The sequence below is a fragment of the Haliotis rufescens genome, unplaced genomic scaffold (assembly GCF_023055435.1).
Source record: "Haliotis rufescens isolate VD_foot unplaced genomic scaffold, xgHalRufe1.0.p SCAF_35, whole genome shotgun sequence".
NCBI classification, from domain to species: Eukaryota; Metazoa; Mollusca; class Gastropoda; order Lepetellida; family Haliotidae; genus Haliotis; species Haliotis rufescens.
In genome coordinates, this window is record NW_025964057.1 from 3,387,355 (window position 1) to 3,406,781 (window position 19,427).

General features: G+C 45.9%; 1 protein-coding gene across 8 annotated transcripts in view; it reads right to left on the minus strand.

Annotated features, from left to right (window-relative positions):
• LOC124134449 (F-BAR and double SH3 domains protein 2-like) overlaps window positions 1–9,332 on the minus strand; it is a 133,465-nt gene extending 124,133 nt beyond the window's left edge. For all 8 annotated transcript variants that reach the window (XR_007217967.1, XM_048381073.1, XM_048381072.1 and 5 more), the window contains exons 1-2: window positions 9,219–9,332; window positions 9,021–9,118 (exon numbers count right to left, since the gene is read on the minus strand). Coding sequence is in view for 7 of the 8 variants with exons in the window: in XM_048381073.1 (XP_048237030.1) it covers window positions 9,021–9,118; window positions 9,219–9,239 (119 nt within the window). In the remaining variant the exon portion in view is untranslated. The remainder of the gene's footprint in view (window positions 1–9,020; window positions 9,119–9,218) is intronic.
• Between the last annotated feature and the right edge of the window lie 10,095 nt (window positions 9,333–19,427).

Here is a 19,427-nt window from a genome sequence, read left to right on the forward strand (position 1 = left end):
CGCTGTGCAGTGTTGACTGTCGTAGCCCGCCACAACTCGCTGTGCAGTGTTGACTGTCGTAGCCTGCCACAACTCGCTGTGCAGTGTTGACTGTCGTAGCCTGCCACAACTCGCTGTGCAGTGTTGACTGTCGTAGCCTGCCACAACTCGCTGTGCAGTGTTGACTGTCGTAGCCCGCCACAACTCGCTGTGCAGTGTGGACTGTCGTAGCCCGCCACAACTCGCTGTGCAGTGTGGACTGTCGTAGCCCGCCACAACTCGCTGTGCAGTGTTGACTGTCGTAGCCCGCCACAACTCGCTGTGCAGTGTTGACTGTCGTAGCCCGCCACAACTCGCTGTGCAGTGTTGACTGTCGTAGCCCGCCACAACTCGCTGTGCAGTGTGGACTGTCGTAGCCGTGCAGGGATCTGTTCGCCATGGTCTCCCAATCCAGATTCGACCTGGTAATAATTTGTCTGTGAGCATCTTGCCAGTGCTGGAGACTTTCAACGTACGTCCTCCCATTACAATACAACAAATACTGAAATCCCACATCCAAATACAGATTAGTGATACGTGGAACCCCAACAACACTACTACTGTTTGATGCAGTGTCAAACCTACCTCACTCACTCACTCCACACCCCAACAACACTACTACTGTTTGGTGCAGTGTCAAACCCAACTCACTCACTCACTCCACACCCCAACAACACTACTACTGTTTGATGCAGTGTCAAACCCAACTCACTCACTCACTCACTCACTCAACACCCCAGCAACACTACTACTGTTTGATGCAGTGTCAAACCCAACTCACTCACTCACTCCACACCCCAGCAACACTACCACTGTTTGATGCAGTGTCAAACCCAACTCACTCACTCACTCCACACCCCAGCAACACTACCACTGTTTGATGCAGTGTCAAACCCAACTCACTCACTCACTCCACACCCCAGCAACACTACCACTGTTTGATGCAGTGTCAAACCCAACTCACTCACTCACTCAACACCCCAGCAACACTACCACTGTTTGATGCAGTGTCAAACCCAACTCACTCACTCACTCCACACCCCAGCAACACTACCACTGTTTGATGCAGTGTCAAACCCAACTCACTCACTCACTCCACACCCCAACAACACTACCACTGTTTGATGCAGTGTCAAACCCAACTCACTCACTCACTCCACACCCCAGCAACACTACTACTGTTTGATGCAGTGTCAAACCCAACTCACTCACTCACTCCACACCCCAGCAACACTACTACTGTTTGATGCAGTGTCAAACCCAACTCACTCACTCACTCCACACCCCAGCAACACTACCACTGTTTGATGCAGTGTCAAACCCAACTCACTCACTCACTCCACACCCCAACAACACTACCACTGTTTGATGCAGTGTCAAACCCAACTCACTCACTCACTCCACACCCCAGCAACACTTCTACTGTTTGATGCAGTGTCAAACCCAACTAACTCACTCACTCCACACCCCAGCAACACTACTACTGTTTGATGCAGTGTCAAACCCAACTCACTCACTCACTCCACACCCCAGCAACACTACTACTGTTTGATGCAGTGTCAAACCCAACTCACTCACTCACTCCACACCCCAGCAACACTACCACTGTTTGATGCAGTGTCAAACCCAACTCACTCACTCACTCCACACCCCAACAACACTACTACTGTTTGATGCAGTGTCAAACCCAACTCACTCACTCCACACCCCAGCAACACTACTACTGTTTGATGCAGTGTCAAACCCAACTAACTCACTCACTCCACACCCCAGCAACACTACTATTTGATGCAGTGTCAAACCCAACTCACTCTTTCACTCCCCACCCCAGCAGCCCCACATCCCTGTACAGGATCGCGATGCCTGGCACACAACCAGCGCCACTATGTTTGATGTTCCAGGAATACAGCCACAATCTTAGGTGTAAGCCAAAATCAATCAGCTAGCCTGAGTTGCACTAATCTGGGTCAAGTCAATTACTGGTGGACATTCCCAGCAACAGCAGCTTCCACTGTCCCGTGTTGCCTAACACAGCCAATCAGCCCGTGCCACTCCACCTCTGCAGCTGGGTAAACCACGCATAGGTACTGTTCCTGGTACTGTTCCTGGTCGTGTTCTTGGATGTGTTCCAGACATAGGTACTGTTCCTGGTACTGTTCCTGGTCGTGTTGCAGACATAGGTACTGTTCCTGGTCGTGTTGCAGACATAGGTACTGTTCCTGGTCGTGTTCCAGACATAGGTACTGTTCCTGGTCGTGTTGCAGACATAGGTACTGTTCCTGGTCGTGTTCCAGATATAGGCACTGTTCCTGGTCGTGTTCCAGATATAGGCACTGTTCCTGGTCGTGTTCCAGATGTAGGTACTGTTCCTGGTCGTGTTGCAGACCCAAACCCTGGGCTCCTATAGACATTACCTTCAGGCAAGCCTACCAAATGATTAGGTCCTATGAAAGAAACCAACTTTACTAAATGTCAGGAGGTAGGCACATGCAACACAGTTCCTGCTGTCTTCACCAAAACACCTTTAACCATTCTCAGTTGCAATACACCCTAACCCCATCAGCTGTCTGAATACACCCTAACCCCATCAGCTGTCTGAATACACCGTAACCCCATCAGCTGTTTCAATACACCCTAAACCCATCAGCAGTTTGAATACACCCTAACCCCATCAGCTGTCTGAATACACCCTAACCCCATCAGCTGTCTGAATACACCGTAACCCCATCAGCTGTTTCAATACACCCTAAACCCATCAGCAGTTTCAATACACCCTAACCTCATCAGCTGTTTGAATACACCCTAACCTCATCAGCTGAATGAATATCCCCCATCCCCATCAGCTGTTTCAATACATCCTAACCCCATCAGCAGTTTCAATACACCCTAACCTCATCAGCTGTTTGAATACATCCTAACCTCATTAGCTGAATGAATATCCCCAAACCCCATCAGCTGTTTCAATACACCCCAACCTCATCAGCAGTTTGAATACACCCTAACCCCATCAGCTGTATGAATACACCCTAACCCCATCAGCTGTCTGAATACACCCTAACCCCATCAGCAGTTTCAATACACCCTAACCCCCATCAGCAGTTTCAATACACCCTAACCCCATCAGCTGTCTGAATACACCCTAACCTCATCAGCTGTTTCAATACACCCTAAACCCATCAGCAGTTTCAATACACCCTAACCTCATCAGCTGTTTGAATACACCCTTACCTCATCAGCTGAATGAATATCCCCAAACCCCAGCAGCTGTTTCAATACACCCTAACCCCATCAGCTGTTTCAATACACCCTAACCTCATCAGCAGTTTGAATACATACTAACCCCATCAGCAGTTCAAATAATCCCTAACCTCATCAGCTGAATGAATATCCCCAAACCCCATCAGCTGTTTGAATAGACCCTAACCTCATCAGCTGAATGAATATCCCTAAACCCCATCAGCTGTTTCAATACACCCTAACCCCATCAGCAGTTTTAATGCACCCGAAACCTCATCAGGTGTTGAATACACCCTAACCTCATCAGTTGAATGAATATCCCCAAACCCCATCAGCTGTTTCAATACATCCTTACCCCATCAGCTGTTTGAAAACACCCTTACCTCATCAGCTGTTTGAATACACCCTAACCCCATCAGCTGTTTGAATACACCCTAACCTCATCAGCTGTTTCAATACACCCTAAACCCATCAGCAGTTTCAATACACCCTAACCTCATCAGCTGTTTGAATACACCCTTACCTCATCAGCTGAATGAATATCCCCAAACCCCAGCAGCTGTTTCAATACACCCTAACCCCATCAGCTGTTTCAATACACCCTAACCTCATCAGCAGTTTGAATACATACTAACCCCATCAGCAGTTCAAATAATCCCTAACCTCATCAGCTGAATGAATATCCCCAAACCCCATCAGCTGTTTGAATAGACCCTAACCACATCAGCTGAATGAATATCCCTAAACCCCATCAGCTGTTTCAATACACCCTAACCCCATCAGCAGTTTTAATGCACCCGAAACCTCATCAGGTGTTGAATACACCCTAACCTCATCAGTTGAATGAATATCCCCAAACCCCATCAGCTGTTTCAATACATCCTTACCCCATCAGCTGTTTGAAAACACCCTTACCTCATCAGCTGTTTGAATACACCCTAACCCCATCAGCTGTTTGAATACACCCTAACCCCATCAGCTGTTTGAATACACCCTAACCCCATCAGCTGATTCCAGACACAGACCTTTGTTCAAGCCATCAACCACTGGTTGATATGGGTTGTGTGATTGCTGCTGTGATATAGAGCTTGAATCGTGTTGACTCGAGAACAAATAAATAACATGATGAGGCCACATTTGGTTAGAACTGGGCCTAAACTGGGCCATCACATGGCCATCACTGGGCCAAAATTGGGTCATTAAGCAATCACTGGATCATTGCTGGAGTCCAAACTGGGCTTTCCAGGGCCATCACTGGGTCCAAACTGGGCTACCACTGGGTCCCACTCTATCCACCAAGTTGCAAGGCATCCACTAGGTCATTATTGGGCTGTGCCTACTAGTACCATCCACAAGCTTATCTATAACAAGACGAACATCCATCAGTACTGGCCCTCCTCCCCCTCCTGCTGTGGTGTTCTACCTGTGTTATACCGGGCACAGTTACAGCCTGTATGTCCTACAATAGCTTTGTCTATGTATACCTTAAGACCCCCCACCGAACACCTGGATTAATCTTGTGTACACGTTAGGAAACATAACTAGAGATGAGCCTGTCCATTCCGCCAGCATGACTCACTCCCTCCGATAGCTACCTTAAGTAGGTACAGAGTAGGTGGAAGTCAGTCACAGAGACATTCACACATATAGACTTTGCATATCCTTAAATAATTGAAACATGTGTAACATTAAGTGTAGCCAGTGTATATCTTTGTGCATCACTGAAACCAGAGCATACATTAAACAGAACATTCACCCCCTGTCCTTCACAGCTCTAGCAACCTTGATATCCATGCCTGTTTCAGCTCTTGGCCTCAAAACAAGGGACTTGAGGGGTCCTTAATACTCAAGGCTTCCCTCAAGAATTATGTTTATCTAAATTTATATACAGTTTTATTTCAGGGAGTATGGGTTATTCGTACACTTGTCCAACACTTATAGTCAGTGTATATATTCTAGTATCACTCCAATCTCCCAAACAAACAGTGTATATGTTCTCATATCACTCCAATATCCCCAACAGTGTATATATTCTCATACCACTCCAATCTCTCCAACAAACAGAATATATATTATCATATCACTCCAATCTCCCCAACAAACAGTGTATATACTCTCATATCACTCCAATCTCCCCAACAGTGTATATTTTCTCATATCACTCCAATCTCCCAACAGTGTATATTTTCTAGTATCATTCCAATCTCCCCAACAGTGTATATCCCAAAGAGCAGTGTATATATTCTAGTATTACTCCAATCTCCCCAACAATCAGTGTATATATTCTTGTATCACTCCAATCTCCCCAACAATCAGTGTATATATTCTAGTATCACTCCAATCTCCCCAACAAGCAGTGTATATATTCTAGTCGGCCTACAATCTCCCCAACAAGCAGTGTATATATTCTAGTATCACTCAAATCTCCCCAACAAGCAGTGTACTTATTCTAGTCGCCCTCCAATCTCCCCAACAAGCAGTGTATATATTCTAGTATCACTCCAATCTCCCCAACAAGCAGTGTATATATTCTAGTATCATTCCAATCTCCCCAACAAGCAGTGTATATATTCTAGTATTACTCCAATCTCCCCAACAAGCAGTGTATATAGTCTAGTATCACTCCAATCTCCCCAACAAGCAGTGTATATATTCTAGTATCACTCCAATCTCCCCAACAAGCAGTGTACATAGTCTAGTATTACTCCAATCTCCCCAACAAGCAGTGTTTATAGTCTAGTATCACTCCAATCTCCCCAACAATCAGTGTATATATTCTAGTATCATTCCAATCTCCCCAACAAGCAGTGTATATATTCTAGTATCACTCCAATCTCCCCAACAAGCAGTGTATATATTCTAGTATCAATCCAATCTCCCCAACAAGCAGTGTACTTATTCTAGTATCACTCCAATCTCCCCAACAAGCAGTGTATATATTCTAGTATCACTCCAATCTCCCCAACAAGCAGTGTATATATTCGAGTATCACTCAAATCTCCCCAACAAGCAGTGTACTTATTCTAGTCGCCCTCCAATCTACCCAACAAGCAGTGTATATATTCTAGTATCACTCCAATCTCCCCAACAAGCAGTGTATATATTCTAGTATCATTCCAATCTCCCCAACAAGCAGTGTATATATTCTAGTATTACTCCAATCTCCCCAACAATCAGTGTATATATTCTAGTATCATTCAAATCTCCCCAACAAGCAGTGTATATATTCTAGTATTACTCCAATCTCCCCAACAAGCAGTGTTTATAGTCTAGTATCACTCCAATCTCCCCAACAAGCAGTGTATATATTCTAGTATCACTCCAATCTCCCCAACAAGCAGTGTATATATTCTAGTATCACTCCAATCTCCCCAACAAGCAGTGTACTTATTCTAGTCGCCCTCAAATCTCCCCAACAAGCAGTGTATATAGTCTAGTATCACTCCAATCTCCCCAACAAGCAGTGTATATATTCTAGTATCATTCCAATCTCCCCAACAAGCAGTGTATATATTCTGGTAATACTCCAATCTCCCCAACAAGCAGTGTGTATAGTCTAGTATCACTCCAATCTCCCCAACAGTGTATATATTCTAGTATCATTCCAATCTCCCAAACAAGCAGTGTATATATTCTAGTATCATTCCAATCTCCCCAACAAGCATTGTATACATCAGTGTACTCTCAGTTGGTACGGAAGGGGGCACCTGCTTTACTTCATCAGTAAATGAGGCCAAACTCATAAATCCAGGTACTCCTTTTTGTCTATTTCCGGGTTTTGTAATATGAGTCAAACAAAGTTCAAGAGTGTTTGCAAATAGCTGAGGATCTAATTTTAGATTGTACAGCTAAAGGGAATTTCATTTCTAAGCAATTTGTGCTTTCATTCAAACTGCTTTTTGAACATTCATACAGTCGTTCCACTACATATACATCAAAATCAATATGCTTCCTTATCAATAGCTGTCACTAGCTAGCGAAGTAATTGATAATTGGCTCAATTCAAATGACTGCACATCAGCTTTTCATGATTATGCACAAACCTTTTCCTCAAGTATTTTCACAAAATTTATATTAACATAAGACATGTAAGATAAACACTGGAAGAAATATATCAATAGATACCCAAACATGTCATACATCTAGTGCAGCCTCCGTAGGAAACAAGCACAACATCCCATTACACTACCAAACTGGAAAACAGTGCATCTCATTAGAGAATCAATGGTTTCTGGTTGAGATGAGCCTTACTGTGAATCTACGTTCTCGACTATTGCCCAACACTTTATCAATAAGTTACAAATATCTTCCTAGGATACATTGATTATACATGAGCCACATTGACCTACAAGGAACTAGCAGCACTGCCAGGGATATTGAGGCACCGCCCGAGGAACTAAAGGTGCAGCTGGTTTATCCTTGATCACCACTATTCCTAGCATTGTGATCTTTTCAAAATAATTTTCCTCCACATAAAAATAAACAGGGGCAACACAGGCGCAACACAGCCTGCAGCTGTCGTCACCTGATGCAGATAACAATACTGTCATGTGGTGCATGTTTTAAGGTTTAAAATCTTTACATGTCAAAAGATTTTAATAGTCTTCTATTCCGTATTCCTTCTAGTGTCTTGCTTGAAGTAGTGTTTGTCAAATAGCTATTGGCTGGCTTAGCCTTATAGAGGGAATCACAATAAATGGCGAGTGTTTTAAAATTTAACGTTGCATCAGCACCAGTTGATAAATATACCATTGAGTCATGAATACAAAGTTATATTTCAAACAAAATTATCCAACATATTTTATCATAACAATTAGATCAATAGAAATATATTAATGGTTAATACTGAGAACAAATTTAACATGGTGGTTACATAGGTAGGATGGAATATTGGCGAGTGTGACGTTAAACAACAAACAACAAAAAGACAAAGCTAAATCAAATAAGAACTAATTAATAATAATATTTGCACTTGTATACCACATCTTCCACCCATAGTGTGCTCAACGCACTGTTAAAATATATGTGGATATAATCTGGCAACACAACATACATCTGGTAAAAATATCATGTTTCAGTTATTCACAAGGGAAATAAATCATGTTTCTTTACAGAAACAGCAACATTGTATACTGTGTCATAGGGACAGCAATATGTCACCTCCTGTTACAAGGTAGCTGTCAACTGTCAAATCACACTCCCAATAAACACAATGCAATTAAGGACCATAGACAACTCAATCACATTGCTTCCAAGGATTGCGATCGCATCTGTCACGCCTCGCTTGAATAAAGAAGCACCATTTCAATGGTATTCCTCTTCACAGTAAGGCCAGGTCAAGTGGTCTAAATGGGTTACAAAGTTGACTACAAGCGTGAGGTAACGCATAGACGTACCACTCTGTTGGTTAATTCTCAGCTTGTCGCGTGGCAGTGTTTACAGTACCAATTCACAAACTCGGGCGAAGATCAAAGTGCTTGTTCTCGCTCTTAAACAAACAGTATTTAAGCCTCAAACTGCCCTGGGAGTAACGACTGTGGCGTTTATTTGGGATAGGTGAACTACTCAAGCTTTTAAAGATCCGATATGATCTTGTCGGACTGTCCGATACAGGGTACTGTCTCTCGTTCGCGCCCCGACTGTCATATAGGGGGCGTGAGACGGGTTGAGCCCCTCTTCATCTCTTGTTGATAAGGTCCGTCCTGTATGACAAGTTGCTATCTCTGTAATCACAGACACTGTACGTACTAGCAAGCATAACTTACCTTATATCTTCCAGTAGATCACATTCTTGTTGGTGTTTAGCTTGGAGTTTGGCCACTTGTTCAGAGTGAATGTGTTTCAAGGCAACGGTTGGTTTGACCTGAAATAAAATTAGAGCAAACGCATTAAAATTCTCTTTAGAAAGTTCGACGAGATGTGTCATTGATAGGAAAAATAAAGCTTCCAATGACAAGTCTGACCTTTCGCGGTGGAGGTAGCATTTTCGTTTTCACTCATAACGTAAAGCCGATCACTCAAGACATATCGTTGCGGTATCCGCCATTCACTGAGGGCTATTCTGTTCTCCTCCCCCGGTAAGAATACAGCATTGCCGAGGGAGGTAATTAGTACCTACTTCCTGTACATGTGTACAATCTGAAAGGCATTACGTGAAGCGTCCGTATAATGTCTTTCATTGGAGCTACCTTCGGCGGTTCAAGGGAATTTAATACAAATAATTCGTTGATATCATATATTCTACAATAAATACTCGCACCCCTAACACACGTATGTGTCAACGTATCACTTCTTCAGCAAAGAAGCCGTTAAATATACATGGGATTTGCTAAACGTGTGTAAATGTAGCCAACGAACTATTTTGATGAATTTCGAAATCCGTAGAAAAGAGTTCATAATGGAGTTCAACATGCTTTGTTTATTTGTTTGTTGTTTAACGTCGCACTCAGCAATATTCCAGCTATATGACGGCGGTCTGTAAAATAATTTAATCTGGATCAGACAATCCAGTGATTGACATGAGCACTGATCCACGCAATGGGGATACGATGACATGCATCAACCAAGTCAGCGAGCCTGACCACCCTGTCCCGTTAATCGCCCTTTACGACAAGCATGGTCGCCTTTTGCTGAAGACCTGTTCTAACCGGGATCTTCACGGGTCGAGTTAAAAATTTATTAGAATTAACGTCAGCATTGTTTCACTTGTAGGTGAGGTGAAATGGGGTTTAACGTCGCGTCCAAGATTATTGCACTTATATAGCGACGTGCATGCACATGTGTGTGTGGCTGCTTGTACTAGTCCGGACTGATGCCGATTTATAGTGCTTGCACATTGAGAAACCGTGCCGCAGTTTTACATGAATACCCCACTCAGACACAGTATACTGACTCCGAGCCGACCAGTCCTTGTTTAACCCCCTTATAACGCCAGACAGGGTAACAACAAGTACCATCTTTAAACGTCTTTTGGTATGACGCGGCCGGGGATCGAACCCCGGACATTCCGCTCACCGGGCGGACCCTCTACCACTAAACCACGGAGGCGGTCCAAGTACAATGAGCACGCAGCCTTCGTATACTTTTAAACCTCCATTCGCGCTGAAACACGTTAGGCCACAACACATTACTGTTCGATTATTCGAATCTCTGCATCTTTTTGTAAACATGTTCGTCGGTATTAGGAAACTATTTATGTCATTTCAATAAATGATGCCCTTACTTAGCGATAAAACACACGCGGGAATAAATAACCAATTTTGATTTTTCGCAGCTAAAATTATAATTTACATCCCCAGACATTCCCGTTCTTTACCGGGGCCACTGCAGCACCACACGCAAGGGCAGATCCAGAGTTTTTAAAAGGGAGGGGTCCAAAATATAAAAATCTTATCTAAGTCAATTTAATTGCCTACAATATACTACATTCGGTTTTCAAAATGGCAGGGGGTGGCGGTGGTGGGGTGTCTGGATCCCCTGGACCCCCACCCCACCCACCCCCACCCCTTTCTGGATCCGCCCACGATACGGGTTATGGTTATGTCGTGGCGGTGGTGTCAGAGAGGAAGGGGCGGTCCGGGTGTATATTTCCCCTGTCATTGCAGAATGAATATACAGCTTACTGTCCAGCCACTGATCCTGATATAGCAAACACAGACTGGTGTAGTCCTGCACCATGACTGTGAATTATATTTATTTTATTTTAAAAAAAGCAATCTAGAAACGTATACAAAAGCAAGTCTAGCCAGCTCTAGCTAGCTTTATTCCACATGAAATCAGCATAGGTAATATAAGATTTCACAGACTAGATGTTAGTCTGACTGGTGGATGGATCACCTGACCTTTTCAAGAACCGTAACTGGAAACACAGTCACGTGATGAAGCCAGACCATTAGTTCAGCGGTCGGACTGTCACGTGACTGGACCCCTTGGTAATGTCCAATTTGACTGGCTGTTAGTGTTAAATTATCTTCACGCACCGTCAGTGCACAAGTCAGATTATGGTTCTTTTCAATCTATATTTGTCAAAGTTATGATTCGGACACCGTCTTCAAGAATGAATAGATGTTTACGCGGAAGTTCTATTCTGACCAGCGACCTCCACAGGGAGACAAACATTGGGTACTGGGGACCACAGGGAGACTAGCATCAGGTACTGGGGATCCCCACAGGGAGACTAGCATCAGGTACTGGGGACCCCCACAGGGAGACCAGCATCAGGTACAGGGGACCTTCACAGGGAGACTAGCATAAGGTACTGGGGACCACAAGGAGACTAGCATCAGATACTGGGGACCCCCACAGGGAGACTAGCATCAGGTACTGGGGACCCCCACAGGGAGACTAGCATCAGGTACTGGGGACCACAGGGAGACTAGCATCAGATACAGGGGACCCCCACAGGGAGACTAGCATCAGGTACTGGGGACCCCCACAGGGAGACTAGCATCAGGTACTGGGGACCCCCACAGGGAGACTAGCATCAGGTACTGGGGACCACAGGGAGACTAGCATCAGATACAGGGGACCTCCACAGGGAGACTAGCATCAGGTACAGGGGACCACCCACAGGGAGACTAGCATGAGTTACTGGGGACCTCCACAGGGAGACTAGCATCAGGTACTGGGGACCACAGGGAGACTAGCATCAGGTACTGGGGACCCCCACAGGGAGACTAGCATCAGGTACTGGGGACCTCCACAGGGAGACTAGCATCAGGTACTGGGGACCACAGGGAGACTAGCATCAGGTACAGGGGATCCCCACAGGGAGACTAGCATCAGGTACAGGGGACCTCCAAAGGGAGACTAGCATCAGGTATAGGGGACCACCAGAGGGAGACTAGCATCAGGTACTGGGTACCTCCACAGGGAGACTAGCATCAGGTACAGGGGACCCCCACAGGGAGACTAGCATCAGGTACTGGGGATCCCCACAGGGAGACTAGCATCAGGTACAGGGGACCAACAGAGGGAGACTAGTATCAGGTACTGGGGATCCCCACAGGGAGACTAGCATCAGGTACTGGGGACCCCCACAGGGAGACTAGCATCAGGTACTGGGGACCTCCACAGGGAGACTAGCATCAGGTACTGGGGACCTCCACAAGGAGACTAGCATCAGGTACTAGGGACCCCCACAGGGAGACTAGCATCAGGTACTGGGGACCCCCACAGGGAGACTAGCATCAGGTACAGGGGACCTCCACAAGGAGACTAGCATCAGGTACAGGGGACCCCCACAGGGAGACTAGCATCAGGTACTGGGGACCCCCACAAGGAGACTAGCATCAGGTACAGGGGACCCCCACAGGGAGACTAGCATCAGGTACTGGGGACCCCCACAGGGAGACTAGCATCAGGTACTGGGGACCTTCACAGGGAGACTAGCATCAGGTACTGGGGACCACAGGGAGACTAGCATCAGATACTGGGGATCCCCACAGGGAGACTAGCATCAGGTACTGGGGACCTCCACAAGGAGACTAGCATCAGGTACAGGGGACCCCCACAGGGAGACTAGCATCAGGTACTGGGGACCCCCACAGGGAGACTAGCATCAGGTACTGGGGACCTTCACAGGGAGACTAGCATCAGGTACTGGGGACCACAGGGAGACTAGCATCAGATACTGGGGACCCCCACAGGGAGACTAGCATCAGGTACAGGGGACCTTCACAGGGAGACTAGCATAAAGGTACTGGGGACCTCCACAGGGAGACTAGCATAAAGGTACTGGGGACCTCCACAGGGAGACTAGCCTCAGGTACAGGGGACCTCCACAGGGAGACTAGCATCAGGTACTGGGGACCTCCACAGGGAGACTAGCATCAGGTACAGGGGACCTTCACAGGGAGACTAGCATAAAGGTACTGGGGACCTCCACAGGGAGACTAGCATAAAGGTACTGGGGACCTCCACAGGGAGACTAGCATCAGGTACTGGGGACCTTCACAGGGAGACTAGCATCAGGTACTGGGGACCTCCAAAGGGAGACTAGCATCAGGTACAGGGGACCTTCACAGGGAGACTAGCATCAGGTACAGGGGACCTCCAGAGGGAGACTAGCATCAGGTACTGGGGACCTCCACAGGGAGACTAGCATAAAGGTACTGGGGACCACAGGGAGACTAGCATCAGGTACAGGGGACCTCCACAGGGAGACTAGCATCAGGTACAGGGGACCTCCAAAGGGAGACTAGCATCAGGTATAGGGGACCACCAGAGGGAGACTAGCATCAGGTACTGGGTACCTCCACAGGGAGACTAGCATCAGGTACAGGGGACCTCCACAGGGAGACTAGCATCAGGTACTGCGGACCTCCACAGGGAGACTAGCATAAAGGTACTGGGGATTCCCACAGGGAGACTTGCATCAGGTCCTGGGGACCACAGGGAGACTTGCATCAGGTACTGGGGACCTCCACAGGGAGACTAGCATCAGGTACAGGGGACCTCCACAGGGAGACTAGCATCAGGTACTGGGGACCTCCACAGGGAGACTAGCATCAGGTACAGGGGACCTCCACAGGGAGACTAGCATCAGGTACTGGGGACCTCCACAGGGAGACTAGCATCAGGTACTGGGGACCTCCACAGGGAGACTAGCATCAGATACAGGGGACCTTCACAGGGAGACTAGCATCAGGTACAGGGGACCTCCACAGGGAGACTAGCATCAGGTACAGGGGACCTCCACAGGGAGACTAGCATCAGGTACTGGGGACCTCCACAGGGAGACTAGCATCAGGTACAGGGGACCTCCACAGGGAGACTAGCATCAGGTACTGGGGACCTCCACAGGGAGACTAGCATCAGGTACTGGGGACCTCCACAGGGAGACTAGCATGAGTTACTGGGGACCTCCACAGGGAGACTAGCATCAGGTACAGGGGACCACCACAGGGAGACTAGCATCAGGTACAGGGGACCTCCACGGGGAGACTAGCATGAGTTACTGGGGACCTCCACAGGGGGACCTTATTCTTGAAAATATGTCTCATCCTCAAAAACAAGTCTCGACCGCAATATGGCCATCCTCACAAATACAGAATATTTCGTGAGCAAAGCCATAATCTTTGGCACCGAGACATGAACATGATAGAAAGTATGTCTGTAACACTTATCTATTAAAAATCACTTCAAATCTTCCATTTCAAGACGCCATATCATGCAAGTCACTGTGTCGTATCCTTTGACAAGGTTATTCACTCCGCTTGCCCAGCTGTGATATGACTGAAACAGTTGTTGTCTGATGTGAAGTGCCCATTAAGCATCATTTACACTTACTTGGAAAAACATAAATATACTTGTATTGTCAAATGAAATGAATTATTAATCAACATTTTTACAAGTTATGCCATGAATGAGAATTTTGAACTTATGTTTATATGAGGGCCTTGTGTTGTCTTGTCGAGACAGGGTCTATCCTGTTCTGTTGTCTTGTCGAAGCAGGGTCTATCCTGTTCTGTCGCCAGGTAGGACAACAGGGTAGAGATACTGGTCAGTGTCACACTGTCCAGATATGTTTCCTTCCCAAATCACCATGGCAACATATGCTGAATTGACAGGACTGATTATGCCGCATTGACAGGGCTAGATACTGCCGCCTCCAAACGGTTCGACATCTTGAATGCAACAATGTTCTCCTTGTCGGAGGTTAACACAAATTCTAACATTTGCCAGGAAAAGCTTGAATGTGCTCCCATGTGAACATGACTCTTTGCCAGTTTCTGTTCTACCAGCGTTGCTTTGTAGGAGAATAGGTCTATGCTTGTCGTAAAAGGCGACTAACGGGGTCGGGTGGTCAGGATCGCTGACTTGGTTGTTGCATGTAATTGTATCCCAGTTACGTGGATCGATGCTCATGATGTCAATCTCTGGAGTGTCTGGTCCAGACTCGATTATTTACAGATCGCGGTCATATAACTGGAATATTGCCGAGTGCGGCGTTAAACAACAAACAAACACATCTTTCTGTTGTGGCGTAAATTTGAGCATGCTGCTGTCCAACCGTTTGGGTATGCATGAACAGTACATCCTGTTTCTATACCCATATCTTTGTAGGTTGACATGCTTTTAAGTGCAGTACACGTTTCACTTCAAACTCAAGTTCCCTTGATCTGGGTACGGTAGCACGTTCATTACTCAGCAAACTGTTTTGGTTGCGTTTGGGCGATTGATTCTCAACCACTTTATGACACTATTCGGGGTGTGGACCTAGCGTGTCCAAATTTGAGTTTGGTAACGTTTCTTCGTCAGTTTACATAAAACATTATGCTATTCATGTCATCATCCAAAATGTTAGTAATTGAAAAGTACATTCCTCGTGCACCTGTAAGTACAAACATGTCCGCCATACTGCACACTGGGCTATACCACAAGCTGGGTTGTAAAAAGGGTCTTATCATGCTGCTATTTTCAATGTTCCGTCTTAAAACCACCTAATCTGAACTGTTTTAGTGAACAGTGAGAAAACTTTAACATTCGTTCCATATGGTCACACACACACACACACACACACACACACACACACACACACACACACACACACACACACACACACACACACACACACACACACACACACACACAATAATACACACACACACACACACACACACACACACACACACACATACAGACCTCTTAAAATAAAATTGTCCGCCCTAAAATAACTTGGCTGAATATCATATGGAACTGTCTGAAACAAATCGATTCTGGTCGAGTTCACTTCCTGAAACTAAGAATGGTAGAGAGCGACGGTACGACTAAATAATGTACGTGTAGAAAGAAACTCCCATGTCCTATATCCCTCTAAATACTCGGCCCCGACAGTCTGATCTATGTCAGGAAACTCCCGTGACACACCATGTGATATTTCTATTCATGATATATTTACTTATGTTATTCTACACGTAAACGTGTTTGGGTTTTTCCTGTGTGCAACATATGGCCGATACATGATGCTGCCCTGGGTGATCTCTCCATCTGAAGCTGTGTCTACTCAAGAACTCCCAGGTCCATCACTTGTAACCTACAAATAACCCGCCTCGTTTCAGGTTAACAAATTAAGAATTTCACACATGGAAGGTTTATGGTCTGAATGCCAAGCCGTCCAGTTGGAGAGTTATAAAAAGAGATGAAAGTTTACTTTCTTGATAAATGTCCTCATGTCAAAGTCCCAAGCAATCTATGCTTCTGGTATGAGGTGACTAAATGGATGGAGTCGTCAGGCTCAGTGATGATACGCCAACATACCCCGACGGCGGCAAGATCAATCACTGGTTTGTATGATCAAGACCGCCGTTATGTACCTGGGATAATGCAAATATACTCACCCCCAAAAGAAACGCGAATACCATACATGGTGGTTAATACTATGAAGAACTACTCATATTCAAGATATTAATTATTTCGATGCACAAACGAACATATTGGTATGTTGTGTCAACCGACGCTCATGAACGTATCACATGTGACGTCACCGATCCATGACTCCAGATGCGCCATTTGTCTCGTGCAGGATTAACGTGTAAAGTTTGGAAATCTCGTGCAGCATATCGTGATAAGAAAAAGGACACTGTGGTAACACTTGACTGATTGTTAGTTTTGTCATTAAGTGGTACACATTGGAAACATCTCTTCTTAACTTACATATAAAGGTTTCTATGGTTCGCGTTTCTTTAAGCGGTCAGTATATATTGAGCAGCTGCTGTGGATGTTTCAGCGTTGTCTATGTACGGCCAGGAGAATGCTGGGTGTGAAACGGTTCTAGTGTCAACATGGACACTTCTCTGCTTCATAGCAGAGACCGGAGTCAGTAGGTGAGTGAGTGAGCTGGGTTTAACACCATTTTGAACAATATTTTCAGTTATATCACGGTATACCAGCTTGCTGTGGGAACATTAAGTGTGGTGCCTATCGTTAATGTTACAAGTATGGTGGGGCGGTCGGGTAGCCTAGTGGTTAAAGCGTTTGCTCGTTACGCCGAGGACCCGGGTTCGATTCTCGACATGGGTACAATGTGTGAAGCCCATTTCTGGTGTCCCCCGCTGTGATATTTCTGGAATATTGCTACAAGCGGCGTAAAACCAAAATCACTCACTCACTCACTCACTCACTCACTACAAGTATGGTGAAAACTGGGTTCAAACTCAATTTCCGACCATTATGCATTTGGGGCTGGTCACGAGACCCCTTTTGGAAACCATGTGTGATGTATATGGAAAGCTGTATTCTATGTGGTCACTATAATAAATCAAAACCAACAAAATAAGGACTTAATGGACATTTGAAGTTTTGTAAAAAAATTCTCCCCTTATACTTCAAGACCAATGTCACAGATTGGTATCGGCGGAAAGAACACACCCTGGGCTGTTATCTCAACACAGACAAATGTCGGTGTAGCTGCAACAAGATCGTGAAGTAGCCAACATCCCCATACGTCACTGAGTAATGCCACTGAAAATCTGCCATTTCGTGACCTTTTTAATTATAACTTGTATCTGTTTTATAAGGGTTATCATCAGCATCATAATTGGTATATATGCTGAACCGCAAAAGAAACGTCACCATGGATAGATATATGAGAAACCTTATTTGTCCAAACACTGTAAACTTTGAGACATATTAAAAAGATGGAACTTGGGAAAACTGATCATCAAGGTTGAAGTTAAAGTGTCAAATGTTCTTAAAGTGAAACACAACACTAGACTCTATCTCGTGTGTCCGCCATGTGCATTGGTGACTGCCGCACAATGTCGATACATGGAATGGGTGAAGCGGTTGGTGAAGACCATAGGCACTTGAGCCCATACTCTGAAGAACGCCTGACTCTTGGTCGGACGTCATTCAAACGTCTTTGAATCTCGTCCCACTGGTGCTCAATGGGATTTAAATCGGGACTGAGGGCAGGCCACTGCATGGTTCTGATGCCATTCTGCTGGAGGAAGTCTCTTGTTGCTCTCGCAGGGGGGGGGGGGGGGGGGGGATAGGGGGGGGGGGGCACGGGCGTTATCATCATCGCTGAAACAGGTGGTTGCGGCGACGTTCAAAATGAGGTATGGTGTGTGGTCTCAAGACTAGTTCAATGTACCTAGCTGCTGTGACACCATTGCCTCTCCCTGGACCGGTGTTCTGGAAGACCACAGGGCCGACCCTCTGTGCAAGACCAATTTCACCCCACACCATGATGTTCGGACCACCCCACGAGTCTCTCTCAACAACACAAGCATCCGAATAACGTTCCACATGGCGTCGCCAGGCTCTCTCTCTCTCTCTCTCTCTCTCTCTCTCTCTCTCTCTCTCTCTGCCCTCTGCTGTTGAGATACAGTTACGGCTCTCGTCTGCGAAGAGGACTCTTCTCCAGTGCTGGTGGCACCAATGCTGGTGCTGTGTTGCCCACTGAAGACGGTCCCGGCGATGACGTGACGTCAGAATGGGTCCTCGGTGTGGCCTGTGACAGTGGAGGTGTCTGCTCGTTAATCGTCGACGCACGGTGACCGCACTAATGTGTCGCTGGTGTGTCCCCATGGTCTGTCCAACAGTTTCGGCAGCAGCAACAAAGCGATCTTGAAGATGCTGTCCCACAATCTGACGATCCTGACGTCGGGCGGTGACCCTTGGTCTTCCACTACATGGTCGATCATCTGTAGTGTTGGTGGTCTGGCACCGTTGCTGGAGCCTGTATATGGTCCTTATGTGGACTTGAAATGCATTGGCTACTTGCCGGACGGTTTGTCCAGCTTGCAATCGTCCAAGAGCTTAGTGTCGCTGATTTCTTGCCAATCTTGGTATGTGGTATCCATTCAATAACGAATGAATGTTATCCGATCTGTGTGGATTTTTATGGGGCAAGAAATGGGGAAACGCATGTGCATTTCAATTTGCACGGAACTCACGTGCATCGGGTTATCATGGTCGTTGCCGTGATGCGTTTGGGCGATCGGTTTTACTGTCATCTGCTTTGTTTTTTTATCATCAAATTTCATTTTTCCGGACAAGGTAATGTTAAATTTTAGAAACTTTGACAAAAATTAACCAGATATTTAAATGACAACTTTTCATGCAATGTTACTTGGGGTGACGTTTCTTTTGCGGTTCAGTATATAACATTTGTTACATTTGACCACTTTCTAAATGACATTGTGAATCCATACATGTATGTTGTA